Source organism: Nomascus leucogenys, chromosome 12 (genome assembly GCF_006542625.1).
Source record: "Nomascus leucogenys isolate Asia chromosome 12, Asia_NLE_v1, whole genome shotgun sequence".
In the NCBI taxonomy this organism is placed as follows: Eukaryota; Metazoa; Chordata; class Mammalia; order Primates; family Hylobatidae; genus Nomascus; species Nomascus leucogenys.
This window is the reverse complement of record NC_044392.1, coordinates 99,766,980-99,786,685: the sequence shown is the minus strand read 5'-3', so window position 1 is coordinate 99,786,685 and position 19,706 is coordinate 99,766,980. Positions and strand designations below refer to the sequence as shown.

At 33.2% G+C, this 19,706-nt stretch overlaps 1 protein-coding gene across 2 annotated transcripts in view; it reads right to left on the bottom strand.

The window, feature by feature from the left end:
• The window catches only part of LRRIQ3 (leucine rich repeats and IQ motif containing 3), a 172,442-nt gene that overhangs the window by 35,446 nt on the left and 117,290 nt on the right, over positions 1-19,706 (bottom strand). For both annotated transcript variants that reach the window (XM_030825186.1, XM_003260200.2), the window contains exon 6: positions 12,596-12,725. In XM_030825186.1, the coding sequence (XP_030681046.1) occupies positions 12,596-12,725 (130 nt within the window). The remainder of the gene's footprint in view (positions 1-12,595; positions 12,726-19,706) is intronic.

The window sequence follows — 19,706 nt, the reverse complement described above, 5'->3', positions numbered from 1 at the left end:
GTCTAGTATCCAAAATCCTATGGGGAACTTAAACAAATATACAAGTGAAAAATAACCCCATTAAAAATTGGGCAAAAGGCATGAAAAGACACTTTTCAAAAGAAGACATATATATGACCAACAAGCATATGAAACAATGCTCAATATCACTAACCATTAGAGTAATACAAATAAAAACCACAGTGAGATACCATCTCACACCAGTCAGAATGGCTATTACTAAAAAGTCAAAAAACAACAGATGCTGGCAAGGTTGCGGAGGAAAGGGAAGGCTTATACACTGCTGATGGAAATGTAAATTAGTTCACTCATTGTAGAAAGCAGTTTGACAATTTCTGAAAGGACTTAAAACAGAATGAGTACTCAGACGAATAGAAATCACAGCACTATTCACAGTAGCAAAGACACAGAATCAACCTTAATGTCCATCAACAGTAGACTAGATAAAGAAAATGTGGTATATACACAACATGGAATACCATGCAGCCATGAAAAAGAATGAGATCATGTCCTTTGCAGTAACATGGACGGAGCTGTAGGCCATTATCCTCAGCAAATTAACACAGAAACAGAAAACCAAATACCACATGATCTCACCTACGGGAGCTAAACATCAAGTATATATGGATACAATGAAGGGAACAGCAGACATTGGGGCCTACTTGAAGGTGGTGAGTGTGAGGAGGGTGAGGAGTGAAAAACTACCTATTGGGTACTATGTCTATTACCTGGGTGAGGAAATAATCTGTACACCAAACCCATATAACATACAATGTATATATGTAGTAAACATTCATATGTTCCCCTGAAACTAAAATAGAAGTTAAAAATAGAAAGTAAAAACAATTAAATAAAATAGACACTCAAGTAGTCCTAAAATGACAACCACTACCAAAGCAAAACAAAATGAAATAAAAACAAAACAAAACAAAACAAAAAACCCCAAAACCAAACAACAACAACAACAACAAAAAAACGAGGAAGGGTGTTTCCTAATTTACACATATTTGTATATTTGTGAGATTTCAAAATTTTCTTCTATCATTGATTTCTAATGTAATCTCATAATGAATAAAGAACATGTTTTGTATCATTTCCATGTTTTAAAATTCCTTGATTCTTTTCATAACCTGGTATACTTGTATATGGTTTAAACTGGAAAATATTCCATGCACACTTGAGAAGAATATGTATTCTGCTATTGATGAGTGGTTTGTTCAATGTGGCTGCTTTAAATTGTTGGTCAAATCTTCTAGGTCCATTTGGATCTTCTACCCATTTATTGAATCCTTTATTCAAAGTGGCGTATAAATGTCTCCAATTCTTACTGTTGCATTGTCTATTTCTCTCTTCAATTCTGTCAGATTTTTCTTTCTGTCAATTTCGGGTTTCTATTGTTATGTGCATATATTTTTATATTTGTTATATATTCCTAAAGTGTTGATTCTTTCATTATTGTGACATGCCTCTCTTTATTTCTAGCAACACTGTTTTTTCATTTTAATTTTTTTGACTGATATTAATACAGTCCCTCCAGTTCTCTGATGATTGCTGTTTGCATGATATCATTTTCCATCATTTTAGTTTCAAATTACATGAAACTTTAAAGTGTGTTTGCTTTAAAAAGTGTGTAGGTGGATTGTTTTTAAATCAAATCTGGCAATCTGTCTTTTGATTGGATCTTTACCAATTCACATTTAATTTTATCTTGATATGGTGTGTGAATATTTTCTATGGCACCATTTTAATTATTTTAATGATTGTTTAATTTTATTTTTGAGCCATATTCTCAGGGGTCACTCTAGGGCTTGCAATAGATATATATCTTAAGTTATCAAAATGATACCAGATTTGCAGTAAATTCCAGTAAAATATGAAAACTTTACTCTTGCAAATGTCATTCCCCACTTTTGTGCATATCTAGATACTATATATAATGTACAATGTCTATATGTGGTAAAAATATTTTTGTAATTATACTGTATATATATTTAGGAAGCTGAAGGAAAGTGGAGAGCAAGTATATATAGTCATAGAGCTTGCTATTAGCTTTTTTAGTTACCAATTTTTATCCTATTTCTTTCTGTAGGCTTGTTATCTCACATCATTTCATTACTCCAGTATAGCTTTGTTACACCTGCCTCCTTTATGCTGTTATTACCAAATATATTACATTACTATATGTTATATGGCCAACAATATAATTATGTATACATATTGTTTTATTTAGTTGTTTCTAAAGTAAGTTAAAAGAGAAAAGGAGAAGAAAGGTGCAATTACATTGTGTTTTATAATTACTGACTTTATGAACTTTATTAACACTCTTTGTTTCTTCATGTGGATTTGAAATACTGTTTGGTGCCACTTGCTTTCAACTTGTGGAACTTTCTTTCATACTCCTAAGGCACACCTTTTAGCAATGATATCTCTCAGCTTTCATATATCTGGGAATGGTTTTATTTCACCTTCATTCATCTGGAATGTCTTTATTTCACCTTTAGTTTTGAAAGACACTTGTTCTGGATTTAAGAATCTTGGTTGATAGTTTTCTTTTCTTTCAGCATTTTGAGGTTATCTCACTGCCTCTGGCCTCATTATATCTGATGAGCAGTAAGTTATTATTCTCATTGGAGTTCCTTGCATGTAATGATTTGTTTTTCTCTTACTACTTTCAAAATTCTATCTTTATATTTTGTTCTTAATATTTTGATTATAATGTGTCTGGATGGAAATATTTTCGTGTTTATCTTATTTGGAGTTTGTTGATATCCTTAAATGTGTAGAATACAGTTTTTCATCAAATTTGGAAAGTAATTATTTTTTGAATAATTTTTCTTTCCCTTTTGTCTCTTTTCTCCACCTAGTTCTCCTGTTACATTTGGCTACTTAATATTCTCATTTATTTCTCCAAGGCTTTGTTCACTGTACTTACAATCAAAGAACTGCAGACTATTACACGATAGCTGGCACTACAGAAGACTTCTAGTACAACCAAACCAATTATTTTTATTGCCTTCCTTGTTCAAAAAGCTCAACAAATGTTTATCCCAGCTTATGTTTGCATATCATCAGTGAAGGAAGTGACTAATTCTTAAGTATTTCATTTTGATTTTATGCTGGTCTAATTTTAAGAAAGTTTTATGTTAAGGAACAGTCTCCCCTTGTTTTGATTCCAAGTCCCCTTAGCATCATAATTACCCTTCTGTATAAAAGCTTCTGTTAGTTATGATCATTTTCAAAGGTGAATCATAATCCTAGGAGAGCTGACATCAGAGTAAAATAATAGATTTTTATCTCAATGTAGATGCATCAATTCATAAAGCTGAAGATATATCAGCTATTGAAGAGGTACAAAATACACTGTTCCTCCATAGTTAACTTGAGGTCAATTAAAAGTTGAATGTCTTCACATGAATTTGCTTTAAATCATATATCATTTAATCTGTGTTTGAATAGAATTTTTTAAATGGCAGACTTATATTTGCTAAAAATTTTATATTCCTGGGTTTAGCTCTTTGTTTCAGTCTAAATATTTGTAATTTTATTTTTTATTAAATATTAGCTCACTCTTCTGGCCTCATAAAATGTATAATCATGTTGTTTGTACCTACTTCTAATATGGTAATAAACAGAGTGATGCTGAGATAGCCCCTTAAAAAGCTAACTTCAGGTTAACATTGAAGCATTTATAATTGTTGTTAAGTAAGATTATTCAACTACATAAAAACTGAGGCAGGGCGCAATGGCTCATGCCTGTAATCCCAGCACTTTGGGAGGCCAAGGTGGGTGGATCACCTGAGGTGAGGAGTTTGAGACCAGCCTGACCAACATAGTGAAACCCCATCTCTGCTAAAAATACAAAATTAGCTGGGCGTGGTAGTGCATGCCTGTAATCCCAGCTACTTTGTATGCTGAGGCTGGAGAATCACTTGAACCCGGGAGGCAGAGGTAACAGTGAGTCAAGATCATGCCATTGCACTCTAGCCTGGGCAAGAAGAGTGAAACTCCGTCTTGAAAAAAAAAAAAAAGTAAAAATCTACCCATACCTAAATATTTTCTATTTTGTCCTCAGATTATTAAGAAAATCTCTTAAATTCAAAGATCTCTAAAAATCAAGATAGCCCATATAAATATTACATAAATTATTATTTTAACACCAACAATAATGAAAATTAGATTTATTTGACATAATGTGTACTTAATAATCCCTTATGGGCTTCCATTTCTTATCTCTTTTCTTTCTAAATTCTCAAAAAATATTATACAATAGACACATTTTTTGGTATAACCACAGCTACTTTTCACAATACATTTCAGTTCTATGGGTATATGAGTTCTAATAACAACAATAACAGCAGCAGCAGCAGCTAACATTTATTAACAATTATTCTGTGCTAGATATTTTACTGGAATATTGAGTATACACATGTGCTAGACTTGATGTCAAGTGCTATCCATGCATTCTCTCACTTAATTTTCATAGCCTACTTATGAAACACGTGTTTTTATTATAGCTATTTGATTATAAGAAAAGTCCATCACCATGGTTAGTATATTACTCAAGATAATTAACACTAGATGCCATGGCGGACAAAACCTAAAATCATAATGGTTAACAAAACAAAAGTTGAATTCTTGCTCATTCAAACCTAAACTGGATGGGGCATTCTTTGTATGTAATATAGCTAGACCATCTGAAACATAAGCTAGCTCTAGGGATGCTAAAGCAACAAAATAAAGAGAATGATGTGCTTAGCCCAGAAGTGACACACTTACTTTGAGTCAGAATTTATTAACCAGTAATAAATTATGTCACCCCAATTTAAGGAAAGCTAGAAAATGTAGAGAAACAAATAGAATACTTTGTAAGAACAAAATTATTGCCACAAGTCACCAAAGATCCTTTGATCCCTTTTCCCCAAACATTGTACACACTCCTAAAAAATGACAACTGAAATCCCATCAAGTCCAGAATCTCTTTGTGTGCAGTATCTCTCAATCAGGTCTGGATAAGTTTTTAGTCCAGAGACTTATGAATTAAAAGACAAATCATCTGCCTTCTGCCCCACCCATTCATATACACATTAAATATACAAAAGTGGAACAGGGAAAGACTAACCACAAGTGGAAGTACACACTCTGTGAACTTCTCCTACCTTCAGGTACAGGTGGTTCCTGAATTAGTCCCTGATTCTGCTTTCCGTGTGGGGTTCTCCTGCCTTCTGAAGGTGTGGAGAATTAGGGAATTGCCTACCTCAGAGGCTACAAAAGCTTTTTCAGTGCACTTTTTAGTGCTGAAGACGAGGAAATCAAGTGTATATTTAAGTCTTGAATGCTCAAAGGTATTTTAGGCTAAAATTCTCTGGTAATACCTTTCCGTTAAAACTGTAGATATCTGATCTATTTTCTTCTGTGAGTTCCATATGTGGTTGATCACAGTCAAAATTCTTTTGGAGTCATATGTAGTTTTCATATCTGCTTTTTTTGTCTTAATTTCTTCCCACAACTCACTCTCTAGCAATTTAATGGAAGTTACTATAAATCTGGAATAATATATGAGAAGCCCATACGCTTAATCTAAACTGTGCTGTGAGTCATAATTTTCACTTAAGAAGTTTGGGCCCTTGTCTAAAAGACTTGTTAAATTTATTGTTTTACTATTTGTGATTTAGAAGCAGACAGCTTTCCAAATGTGCAAGGCCCTAATTTTAGAGCTCTTCATTTTCTTTTATTTTGTCTTGCAAACCAGCTACTTTTCTGAGCTCTCTTTTTGCTATAAGGTAACTTGCCAAACATAGTCAAGTACAACCAACACACAGAATCAATATTCCATCTTCCAGCTTCTTGCCTTAGAGACATAAATTAGTAGGCACGTAGTTTGTCTTCCAAGTTATCATGGGGAAATTCTTTGCTACTAAACAACTTGGATTGCCATCTTTTCAGCCCCTGATATCAATTTTTTCATCTCCTATAACTAATCACAAAGATAAGGCCATATTTTAGTTTTTTTGTTATGGTACTAATTTCTGTATTTAATAGCATAATTAATCCTAATTTCTCTCACAGATAAACCCTGTAATCTCAACAGTTTAGCACAGTGAAGATTTCTTTATTTCTCATCTAAGAACCAATGTGGGTCAGGAGGACCTTGCAGCTATATTAATGGAACATATGGCCTCTAAGATCTGCATAGCAGGGAAATAGAATGATTCTCTTAATTGCCTTTATTCTGAAGTGATCACTTTTACTTTTGCTCACAGTCAAGTGGAGAGACTGATCACATAATTTTTATATAACTGCATGGGAAGCTGGGCAATGCAGGGGAGCACATGGAATATATGGCACTGGTGCTTATAATTACAAAATAAATTCAAACATATCTGATTCAAATTTCACCTTCTTCCTCTCTGTTCTCAGTAGTAAAAGTATTTAAAACATTTTAAAAGCAATTTGAAATATTACATAGATACAAAAACAAAATACAGTTTTGGTTTGTTTGCTTGTTTGCTTTTAACATCTGGTGGCAAAGATTTCTAGTCTTATAGGCATGAGTATGCTCTAATTGCTCATCTGAAGTAATTTAGTTGATATTATTTTATATCCTAGACTAAAATTCAGTCATTCCAGCAAACAATTTAGGAGAATGGTAAAAAAAAAGCACTGTTAAAATTGCATAAAGCACAAGCGAATTGAAATCAGAAAGTTGTGATAAATTGGATGAATTTGGAAGAAAAATGTTGGAGGCAGAAAATGTAATGTGTTTCAGTGGAAACCATAAAATCACCTTTAGAGTCTTCATTTCAGATACAAGTGGATTTGGAGCAAGACAAAGTATATAATGAAGGTAAAATAAGTAAAGACTGCATAAATCTGATCACAGGCAGGTTGATACGATGACCCTCAAATAATTAAACTTTTGACCTTTTTTGCTGAATAGGAAGTAGCAGTTTTGTTCTCAGAAATATCTTTTATGTAGCAGCTGGCACTTTCTGGAAAGTATTGGAATTTACTTCTTTATAACTGTATCTGAAAAATAAATGGTCCTTGAAATGGCTATAGAAGATTGGCCCATTGTCCAGCTATACTTACTATAAAGGGTTAAAAATCACTAACAGAACACACACTTTTAAGGTTTCAATTTCAGTCTTGTATGCCACATCTTTTCAGTATAAATCAAGAAATTTGCATGTTAATTTCTAATACTGAAAACGCCTGTTACAGCAGCTGATGAAATAGGTATTCATGAAGTATAGCATTATTTAAAAATGTCTGATGTACAGTGTTATATCATTTTTGTAGAGAAAAATAAAAAAATTTGGATAAGCATTATAAAATGAAGCTAGGAGAAATAACAGCTTTAATTTAAGTTAAAGAAGATAAAAGCACCTATTATTACAAACTAGCTAATTAATGAAACAAGAATTTTGGATAATATTTATAACAAAATCAATCAGCAGTTAAAATGTCACATACAAGTAAATTACCACTTATTTGATAATATAAATGAGACGATATAGTATCTATCCTTAGTCACAAATTACAAGTAGGTGCATGGAAACTTTGAACTTCATAATCTTCCAAAATTTCCACGAAAATGGTAATATCATCCTTACAGTAATATGCAAGCTCCATGACAGTAGGATCTCATATGCCCTAGTTGAATTTTGAATGCCTAAGGCTGATAAAAAATATTTATGTAGTATCACTAATCATTAAAGAAATGCAAATCAGAACCACAATGAAATGCCATCTCACATCAGTCAGAATGGTTATTATAAAAAGTCAAAAAACAACAGATACTGACAAGGTTGTGGAGAAAAGAAAAGGTTTATACATTGCTGATGGGAATGTAAATTAGTTCACCCATTATGGGAAGCAGTTTGGTGACTTCTGAAATAAAACAGAATTACTATTTGGCCTAGCAATCCCATTATTGGACATATACCCAAAGGAATATAAATTGTTCTATCATAAAGACACATGCACACATCTTCATTGCAGCACTATTCTCCATAGCAAAGACATGTAATCAACCTAGACGCCCATCAATGGTAGACTGTATTAAAAAAATGTGGTACATAAACAAGATGGAATACTATGCAGCCCCCAAAATAATGAGATAATGTTCTTTGCAGCAAGATGGATGGAGCTGGAGGCCATTATCCTAAGTGAACTAACACAGGAACAGAAAATCAAATACCACAGGATCTCACTTATAAGTGGGAGCTAAACATCAAGTACATATGGATACAAAGAAGGGAGCAACAGACACTGGGCCCTACTGGAGAGTGGAGGGAGACAAGAGGGAGAGGATCAAAAAAACATGTATTGGCCACCATGCTTACTACCTGGGTAAGGAAATAATCTGTATACCAAACCCCTGTGACATATAATTTACCCATGTAATAAACCTGCATATGTACCCCTGAACTTAAAATGATATATATATGTGTATATATAATTGTGTATATATAATTGTGTGTATATAATTGTGTGTATATAATTGTGTGTATATATGTGTGTGTGTGTGTGTGTGTATGTTTAGTAATAACTTACGATTTAGTAAAAAGAAATCTAAGCATAATAAAATACCTCTCAATTTCAAAATCTGTTGATGGGGTGGGAGGAAAGAGTTAAAGTATCTGTCCAGTAATCCACTCATTTTGTTTATAAAATGAGGGCATGTAGGAAGAAAAGAAGACTGTGATGTAATCTAATCGCCATACCAACTGGAACTCCACAAAAAATAGAGAAATTATATTTTTCAGGAGAAAGACACCTTACCTATTGCATGCCTTTAGCACGATGGTCCCTGGCTAAAGATTGTTTATATATATCAATATATATATAATTGATTCCTTGTCTTTGCTATATATATATATATATACACACACACACACACGCATTATATGTGTGTGTATATATATATACACACACACACGCATTATATGTGTGTGTATATATACATACATACACACACTATAAAATTTTTATAGTTATATATAATACATAATACATATATACATTATATATAAAACTATAAAAATTTTATAGTTATATATAGGTTGTTAGATAGGTAAATTGCTTGTATGTATATATATCTATCGTCTGTCATCTATCTATCTAGTTATATATAGTTATATATTTTTTAGAGACAGGGTCTCGCTGTATCACTCAGGCTGAAGTGCAATAGCATGATCATAGCTCACTGCAACCTGCAGACCTCAAGTGTTCCTCCTACCTTGGCCTCCCGAAACTCTGAGATTACAGGCATGAGCCACTGTGCCCTGCCAGGATTGCTTCTGTTAAATAAACAAAGAGTCTGTAAGGTGTGTTCCCTGGAAAATGTCAATAAACTACACAACCCTCTGGAAAATAAAATGAAAATATTTTGTAATGTAAACACTTGCCTCTGTTGGAAGTAAATTCATAATCCTCACTAGAGACTTCGTTTTTCTGGATCAAAAGTGCATGTTCTCCAAGGGAAGAGAGGACCTAGAAAGCTACCCTTGATGTCCCAGATGTCTCCTTGTTTCATTTGAGTCTCTTGATTGTATCCTTGATGTTATTAGTACAGTTTCATACTGAGATAAGATCTTTGATTTGTGTCATTCTAATTTGATAAGCCAATCATGTTAAACTGATTTATGAAGAAGAAAAAGTAAGGCACATATGTTTTGTATAACAATAAAATATCATTTAGACTGGAGCATGTTCAAGACTGAAAGGCACTGTTATACACCAGGACAACAGGCACTAACTGAGACTGTCTGGGGCCAAACTGGGACATGTAGTTATAGTACAAATAGCATGGGTCCCTTTCATTAGTGTATTTATCTAATAAATATTTTAAAAGTTTTGCCAACTTTGAAAGTCTAGGTGAGAAAATGGAATAATATGGTGCCATATGGGATTTGTAATACGCAGCAATATATTAATTATTCAGGCTGATCTTATATTAACAATATAAGGATTAGAAAATACATAGAATAACATGTTTTTCCAGTTAAAAATTAACAAATCATATATTACTCTTAAGGGTAGTTCAATTATCACCATTATATTTAACCACACAAATATCAGTGTTTAAGAATGGTATCTAAAAGTTGGAATTATGGTACTAGGTGATATGAATAGCACTCAAATTAATCTATACTCCGTCGGAAACATTAAGCATCACATATATCTCAAGTAAGTCTTATATAATGTCTAATGTTTAGGAATAGCTCAAGGAATGAAGATACAAAAGTGTGCAAGATATGTAATTGATAATACCAGAACCTCACTTACTGAGGTGAGCTTCTCTTGGAGATTTTAGAGGTAGTATAAAATCTCGTATATTAGCTAAAGTACGTGATTCTTGTTCTTATCAACTAATTTAAGGACCACAGATGGGCTTTGGTGAGCCTATGAACCTCCTAAAATTATAAATAAAATGCTTTTGTGATCATATATATATTTTTTTAAATTGAGAGATTAATTTTTTTATCATGTTCTTAAATTTCTTCATATTTGGGCTTGTGGACAAAGAAGAAAAATAATCAGTGCTCAGGAGTAACAGTATCTAGGAAATAGGTCTACTGAGAGATGATCCATATTGTGGGACAATTTATGCTCACATTTATACTCTGATTATGAAGAGATCTCTAGCCTAGTTGGAAGTAGGTACCTATTAGCAGACTACCATTTTGAAAAAGAATTTAATCCACAGTCATTCACTCAAATTCCCTTTACCTTAGAAGGAAGGAGTAATATCTAGAATTTATTATATCCAGAATTAACTTTGGGTATGAAGTTTTGATTATTCAAATATTCTGACCATAATGTTCTTTTATAATTCATATAAATATAATAAATTTTCAAAGTATAAATATAACAAAATATTGATAACACTAAAAATGCTTTTGGCTCATAATTTAGAATTTTTGATACTCAGAAGGTTGATTTCTTTCTTTCAGTGCCTTGAGATTATTGACAGCATAAAAATTGTAAAGTTTAAAATACATCAAAAGTGTTAAATATTGTCAATGTTTTTACTCCTTTACTTCCATTCACTCTTAACCTTCTCCAACATGGTTCCTATCTCTGCTACTTCGCTGAATTTGCTTTTGTCAAGGCCACCGTTGATATCTATGTTCCAGATTCAATAAATACTATTTAGTTTTCATGTTCCGAGACTTTTGGCCAGGGAAGGTGTCTCACACTTATAATCCCAGCACTTTGGGAGGCCGAGGCAGGCGATTGCCTGAGCTCTGGAGTTCAAGACCAGCCTGGGCAACATGGTGAACCTCCATCTCTACAAAAAATCCAAAAGATAGCTGTGCATGGTGGCTTATGCCCATAGTCTCAGCTACTTAGGAGGCTGAGATGGAGGATCGCTTGATCCCGGGGGTTCGAGGGTGCACTGAGCCATAATTACTCCACTGCACTCAAACTTAGGTGACAGAGTGAGACTGTCTTAAAACAAACAAACAAACAAAAAAATAAAAAGACCACATACACAAAGGCTTTTCAGCTGGCCTTCAATACAGTTGAATTGTCCTTTTTTTAAAAAAAACAGTTTTATTAAATTAGTACATGTGTAAAATGGAGAAATGATGAAATAAAGCCACTGGCGATGAGGATCTAACAGAGTTTGACCAATTCATGTGCAAAGAAGAGAAAATCAAATGAGATAAAGACACCATCATGGGATTAAAAAAGAAAGATTTGAATGTTTAAGAATTAGGAGAAGCCCTTGAGAAAAATAAGACCTTCAAATGATTTTACAAAAGTGATTTTATGATTCTTCTGTGAAAGATAAAGAAAAGTTTATCTAATCATGACAAATTAATTTTATCAGAATAAATTTTGTAAAACAAAAACAAGATCACATTTAAAACTAAAATTTTATCAGCGATAATATAATATGCATTTTTATTCAACAAAAATGATTATGTCCAAAGTCTGAAAGAAATTTAATAATTTATAAAATTTAACTAATTTATAATAATTATTCTGATACCTGACATTTCCTGAAGGAGGTACAATGCTGACATGGCCATACAGTAACAAAGCGATCAGTTCAATGATTCTTGCTAACAAAAATTTCTCCTAATTCCCAACTTCTAACCCAAATGAGGTTCTTGATATCCATAAAATAACCTTCTGAATATGTATATTTAGAAAATATTGAATAAGATATGATTTTTTAACATTGCTGTAATATTTCTAATGGGAATAGAGAATACATAGAGAAAAGTGCACAAATCACAAGTGTATAGCTGGATGAATTCTTCCAAAGCATGTAACCAGCACACAGATCAAGAAATAATATTATCAAAATCCTAGATGCCTGTCTGTAATTTCTTCCAGTCACTACTCCCCTATGAAGATAATTATCATTTTTTAGCTTTTTATCCATGGATTACATGTACTCTTTTGTGTCTGGCTTCATTTGCTCCGAGATATGGATATTTTATCTAGAAGTCTCAACATATATTTCATAGACTTTTGGATTTATACTTGCAAATCAACATGCCCAATTTCTAATTACATTATTTACTCTTCATCAAAATATATTTATTAAATACAATTAAAAATTCATATAACTAACCTTTTTGAATGAGATATCTTGATGTTTTTGATTTCATGCCAAGATCTTTTGGTTTAAATTCACATAAAATAGATGAAACATGTTTTCTGTGTTCACTGGAATTTTTTAAATCAACGGGATAATATATATTCTGTGAAAATAAAATAAAAGCAATGACAATGATAACATCTCATGTGTTTTAGAGCTCTTCAAGTGTTCTCACATGAATTATACATTATCATGATTGATTTTCATTTAAAACACAACAACAAAAACCTGTGAGGTAGGTAGGGTTAAGAAAAAAATTTTAAAAGCTCCATTATGTATAATTTTAACAATCTGTCTTTCTACTAATATTGTACCTTGGCTAATGCTGTGAAAGAGATTGAGGGAAAGAGAGACCTGCCAGGAGAGTGCCATGACAAAAGGAACAAGGGAAGAGGGAAAATAAGGAATAAACAAAGAGAAGCAATATAGTGCTCCCCAGAAAGCCTGAAGGAAGATTCAGAGTAATAAAGGGAGGGACAAAATTATTTCACAGAGCACTAAAAGGCAGTAACATGGGGGAGGAAAAGGAGAGACAACAACAGGAAGAAAGGAAGGGAGAAATGGGACCAGAATTATCACACGTTTTAAAACTACAAATGGGCCAGGCACAGAGGCTCAAGCCTGTAACCCTAGCACTTTGGGAGGCCAAGGCAGGTGGATCACCTGAGATCAGGAGTTTGAGCCCAGCCTGGCCAACATGGCGAAACGCTGTCTCTACTAAAAATACAAAAATTAGCCAGGTGTGGTGGTGCATGCCCGTAATCCCAGCTACTCGGGAGGCCAAAGCAGGGGGATTACTTGAACCCAGCAGGCGGAGCTTTCAGTGAGCCGAGATTGCGCCATTGCACTCCAGCCTGGGCAACAGAGCGAGATGCCATCTCAGAAAAAAAAAAAAAGAAAAAGGACAAATGGATCAGCTGTGTGTGGGAAGAGTAGCAAGTAGCTTCATGGGGAACAGAGGCATTGTCAAATGTAAACTGTATAATATCTGTGAACTGGTTGGGATGTTTTAGTGACAGTGTTATCTATTTTCTTCTTCACAGCTCATCCAGGACTGTTATGGAGCTTTCATCAGGTTATCAGGGACATAGGCTCTTTCAAAATTCCTTTATCGTCTCTTACTGTATCTGCATGGGTACTATCCTCAAACTTTTCGCATGAGTGAAAATAGCTACTAGAGCTCCAAACACCATTTCAGTCAGAAGTTGGAGGAAAAGGGAAATGACAAAAGGACACAGGCCATGTATCTTAAGGAGCTTTTCCAGAGATTCTTCAAATAACTTCTGTTTAATATCTCATTGGCCCCACATCCAGCTATGAAGGGGAGGGTAAGGAATAACATATTTTGCTAGGTGTTTTGCTGCCTGGAATGAAATTTGGGCCCGTTACCATGATAGAAGAAAAGAGTAGATATTGGTAGGCAACCAATAGTCTCTATTATAGAGAAAAGGTTCAGAAGCTTAGATGAGGGTATGTGTTTATATATTTAAAAGCTTTCTTGGGATATGATACTTTCTTTGGTAAGAAACACTGACCTAACTTCTGAAGACTCACAAATATTTAGTTTGCATAGATCTTTCTGAGATCTTTGCTTTTGTGTATTTGTTTCTGGAACATTTACACAGCGCTTATCATTTGCCATTGTGAAGTTCTTTATGGATATTAACTCACTTAATAATCATAACAACCATAAACTGAGCTCTTTCACATGAACATCTCATACTCAAGAGAATCAAAACCATATTTTTTTCCTCCAAATATATTAGTTCCTAGTGCTAGTTTCAGTGAATGGAACCACATTCATTTAAGAAGAAGAAAGTCAGGTAAACTCTCTGATATGTCACAGCTGACAGAATTTTGAAATAGAGAATTCATCCTCACATTTCCAATACTTCGACCTGTTCACTTGTTCAAACCTCCTTTATTTGATAATTTAGAAAAGACACTTGGATATGTGCCTCGGTCCCCTGTATTTACAATTTTCTTAGTTTCTATTACTTAAATTTTATATGTGATATTCTCTAATTTACTTATCAAAAACCATTTGTCTCCAAGCAGTGACTCATAGGGTAAGGGCTTTTTAATTCTCATTATAGGTGTTAAGTATCATCTGTTCCTGGAATAAATCTGTTTTCATTTTTCATTTAAAAATTCTTCACTCAACTCTTACACAAGACAATTTCTATTCACTCTTTATGTGATAAAATCACCTCATTTTGCTAGAAACACAAATAAGTACTTTTAAGCTCATACATTCTCTTACATTTAAAAATTTTTCAATCTTTCCAAGGATAATTAAAATTTAAGAAGTCACAATAGCAAAACATATTGTCAAAATATGACACAATTTTAAGTAATGCTGCTTCTATTTTCATTTAGGCCCTGGTTTTTCTATTAGATAAGTATGACAAAATACAATGTGTGGCACTATTTTGCAATTCCAGTCTGTAACAACTCTAAATACTTTTTCAACCTCAAATTCTTCTGCAAGTCCTCTTCAAGTTACATCATCACTCTTGTATTTTCCTACTTCTAAGAATTTTGCTCTATTTGAAACTTCTCTGTTTCTCCCTCCTAACAACGCAATTCATCACATGTTGAAAATCACCTCAAATTGCATTTGAACCATAGAAATGTGTCATTTCTTTCTTCTATAGATCTCACTTTTATTCTACCCATGATAAAAATAACAAGTATGTTCAGTGATCCTGTTTCCACTAGTACTTACACCTTTAGATTCCCCTGAAAAAAACAACTCTCCCCCAAAAAATCTGTCAAATTTGAGATATCCAAACTCTATCACAAATACAGTTAATTTATAAACTCATGAAATGTAAAGGGTCAGAAATGAAGTAGACAGCTAGTTAGCTCCTTTTAGAAATATATTTTCTTAGTTTCTCCTAATTATCCTTTCTCATGTATCTGGCTGTCATTGTCACGTTTTATAAAAATATTTCCTTCCATGTTTTTAGAAAAGAAGAATTCATGACAAAGGGTACATATATGACAGGGGAACAAATCTATAGAAAGATGATCAAAAAGTTTAAAGCTCTAAAGGAACTGAGGCTTACACAAGCTGCAAAAGTAAAGAAATGGGCTTTTCTGTTACGTGTAATGCAAGAAGGGAAAGAGAATGTGTGCACTTACTGATTGATCTTTGAGATCATAGAGAAGGAAAAGTTATCAGAAGACTGGGAATGATCTAATAACGATCTTATTTTCAATAACAGAAATATATTCTATTAACTACCCTACTTTAGACTTAACACTGGTCCTCAATAATTGAAGAAAATATTTTAAGGATATTTGGTAGCAGCACTTAGTAAAGGAATAATAAGGAATATTATAAGTTGACAATAAACTAATTATATTGAATACAATTTCATTTTTAACAAGGTCAAAATTAATTCAGGTTCAAATATCCTTGGCACGATAAACCTGTATTCAGCAGTATGTTTGATAAAACCTTTCATTACTTTTAGATAGAGATCAGAAATATTGAGTGACCATGAAAGACTGAAGATTGATAAATTGATGCCAAGCTGAAGGGAGGTATCTAATGTCATGATACATGGTTCTGTTTTCAGCTCCATTCTGGTCAACTTTTATATAAATGAGAAGTAAAATATAAAGGAAATGCTTGATACCTTTTCCAATGGGATAGTAAAAAAAACAAAATCAATTAATACCAAACAAAAATCTAAGATAGTGTCAACAGCCTGGAGTAAATTAAGCATATGAAGTAAAATAGAAATAAATATTGCAGTTGGGCAAAATATACTTAATCCCCAGGATACTTGATGGTGATTTAAAAACATGAGGGATAAGACATATTATATTATATTTATAAAATACGTTTTAGTTAAAAGCAAATTAGTTAGGAATTCATTATGTGATGTGACCCTAAGCTGTATTAAGCATTTTGTTGAGAAAGAGAGAAGCAATAGTTTTACCATATTCACTTCTGAAGAGCTATGTCAGATCAGGAAAACATATTTTCAGATGATTTTAGATAACCTGGAACAAGAATAGTAAGCAGCCTACCTACTGAATTATTGTGAACATAAGCCCTATATAAATAGGCTATAGTTAAATCCAGCATAGAGAAAAGATAAAGGGAGATTCATGGTCCCTATCTCCTCCACTATCCATCTTCTTCATTTTGAAAAGTAATGCAGAAAAAAATAAATTTTTGTTCAACTCAGAAATACTTAGAATTTGTTCTTTAACCCTTCTTCTGAAACCTTATGTCTAAGCTATCGCAAATATTGGCAAGGCTACTTCCAAAATATATTTTAAATATGCTCCCTTCTCTAAATTTTCAGCTACTTCTCTATTCTACAGCTATCATCGTCTATTTCTGGTCAATCACAAATACCTCTTATTGGACTCTGCCTTCACCCTGGCTTACATTTGTCAATATGTAAATCCAATCACGTTTCTCTTTTAGCTTTAAATCCTCCTACTGTTCAAGATGCTAAGTCCTTTCTAGGGGGCATAGAACATCATCAAAATGTGGCTCCTGACCACACAGCCCAACTCATCTCATGCTACTGTTGACTTGGTTTATTACAGTCCTGCTGTACTAAATTTCATGCAGTCCCTTGAACAAACCCCAAACAAAATAAGCTATTGCATGCCTCAGGTCCTTGTGTAAGATCTTTCTTCTGCCTGGAACACTCTCCTTCCCATAAAGTGCACGGCTAGCTCCTTTTCCTTCAGGACTTAACTTTAAATATTCCTCCTCAGAAAAACCATCCATAACAATCTTATGACAAATAGCCCTCCTATTATTCTCTATCTCAACATCTTACATGTTTTATTTATAACATTTATCACAATTTTGTTTGCTAACATGGGTTAAGATTTTTTTTTCCTAGAATCTAATCCACAAGGGCAAGGACTTTTCTTTTTTACTCAATGCTGAGAATGTTCTCTGACACTCAATAAATACTCAATCATTATTTGTTAAATGCTGAATGAATATAGCCAAAGAGAAATAGCAGAAGGAATGAGTGGAGATTTAGAAACTTCAGTTCAATATGATGTAAAATGAAGCTCCATTCTTTGGAGACAGTCCAACAACCAGAAATAATTTTAAAAGAAACGTATAGCTTGTATTTTCTACAGGACTTTGCCCCAATAACACATTCAACATTCTCTTCTTTTCTTCCTGAATTCTTTCACATCTTTCTGTTACTCCAAAGCTTCTCACTCAGCAACCCTTCACAGCTCTTGCATCTCTTAATACTGTTTATCATGATTCTCTGAATTTAGATTCTCTGAATTTTTTGGTGTCTTAGATTCTCTGAATTTTTTGGTGTCTCTATCAATTTATCAATTTCTGAATTTGTCACATACACAAAAAGCATAAACATAAACATCTGGTAAAAATAATTATATCTTTAGTCGGATACATCTACCTGTTCTGTTGATTCTATATCACAAAAAAACCAAAACAGCATTAAAAGAGCCATCCATATGTAATTTAGAGTGAAGAAGCTAAGAAAAGATAATCTGTAATAGGTATAGAAGTGGGGGAGACATAAGTATATTAATAAATCTCATCTAATCATAGTAAGAATTTCCCAGAGCATTATTGAAAATTGGAATAGATTATCTGAGGAGCTATAGAGCTGTCCACAATTGACAAATTAAATAAGTACCTGGTTGTAAAAGTCAGATGGATTATTGTACTAGATATTTATTTTCCCAAGAGAGATAATGATTTATCTTTAAAAATTAAGGAGCGGTAGCAGTGGTAACAATTGCCTCTATCTTCTTTCTAGATCAAGAGTAAACACTTTATACTGAACTCTGCTGTCTTTCAAATTCAAGGTGCATTTTCAACCCTTCCTGGTTTGAGTTTCCCAACTTAGCCTAGTTAGAGCTCTAAAAAATTGTAATTTTGTTTTCACATTCTGAATGATACAAATCAGAGTGCTAATCCAGATCTTACCTTTTCCAGATAATACTCACAGAGATTATATTAAAACACAAATAAAAAGAGTCGCCCTTATTTGCTTGAATGAAAATTGTTAGCTCTAGTGTTTGGCAGCACAGCCTCTCATTAGCGTAGTAAGCAAAGCCTTCACCTTAGGGAGAGGTTAACGTGTACAGCAATCCATGTATGGCAAGTAAATAGGGTTGTCCTCAAAGTGGGTAACTATAGAGTAAGCACTTGGACTCTGCTTTCAATAGTAAGTACTGGCTAACAAGAAAAACCATGGAGAAAGGGGCATGGTTCAAATGGTTTAAAATGAAGTTTTACCAGAAATAGGTACTAAAAAGTAACTCTAAAAAGTTACTTAAAAAAGATAACTCCTTTAAGTGACTGGCAGGTTTAACTACTGTTTGAAAAATTGCTACTATCCTGCATTTGATAACAATCTTATTTTATCTTAAGAGAGTGAACTAGAAGTGATAATACCCTTGGTACGTGGGAGAGAATCCAAAAAGAATGGCCTGGATAAATAAACACAGGAAACATATAGTATAAATAAAAGAAATGTGACATTTCTCTTCTATACACAAAGTAGCCGAGAAATGAGGGCACCTGAATATTATATTATTCTGCAAGTGTCCAGTTTAAGAACACATGATGAAAAAGATAATAGAAAGCTTACGTTCCCTCAGTTCAAGAATGGTCTAATAGTCTAAGGTCTATCTTTACCAAGATTGGAGGCACGAATGTGTAAATTAATGATGCCTACTCTTAGCTACACTACAGTGGACACTTGGTAGTAGCCTTTGGAGAACCCAGTGAAAAAGAGATGTCGCAAACTTCCATGAGATTTTAGAGCAGGCTATAGTTTCAAATTGAGGAAAAAAACAATGCTAGTTTGTGTATTGTAGTAATTGATACTAGGTGGAATAAGTAAAATAAAGGACATGGGGAAATTTCAGAATATATAGTTTTCATTTTATTTGAAAATCTCTCCAAAAATATATTTAATTAATTTTTATTTACACTTCAATACAATTCTATTCACAACCCTATTTTTCTAGTACGTGGATTACATTACCTAGTAGCTAACATATTATTAGTAATGATTAAAAATAATTCTATATCTTTATCTAAAGA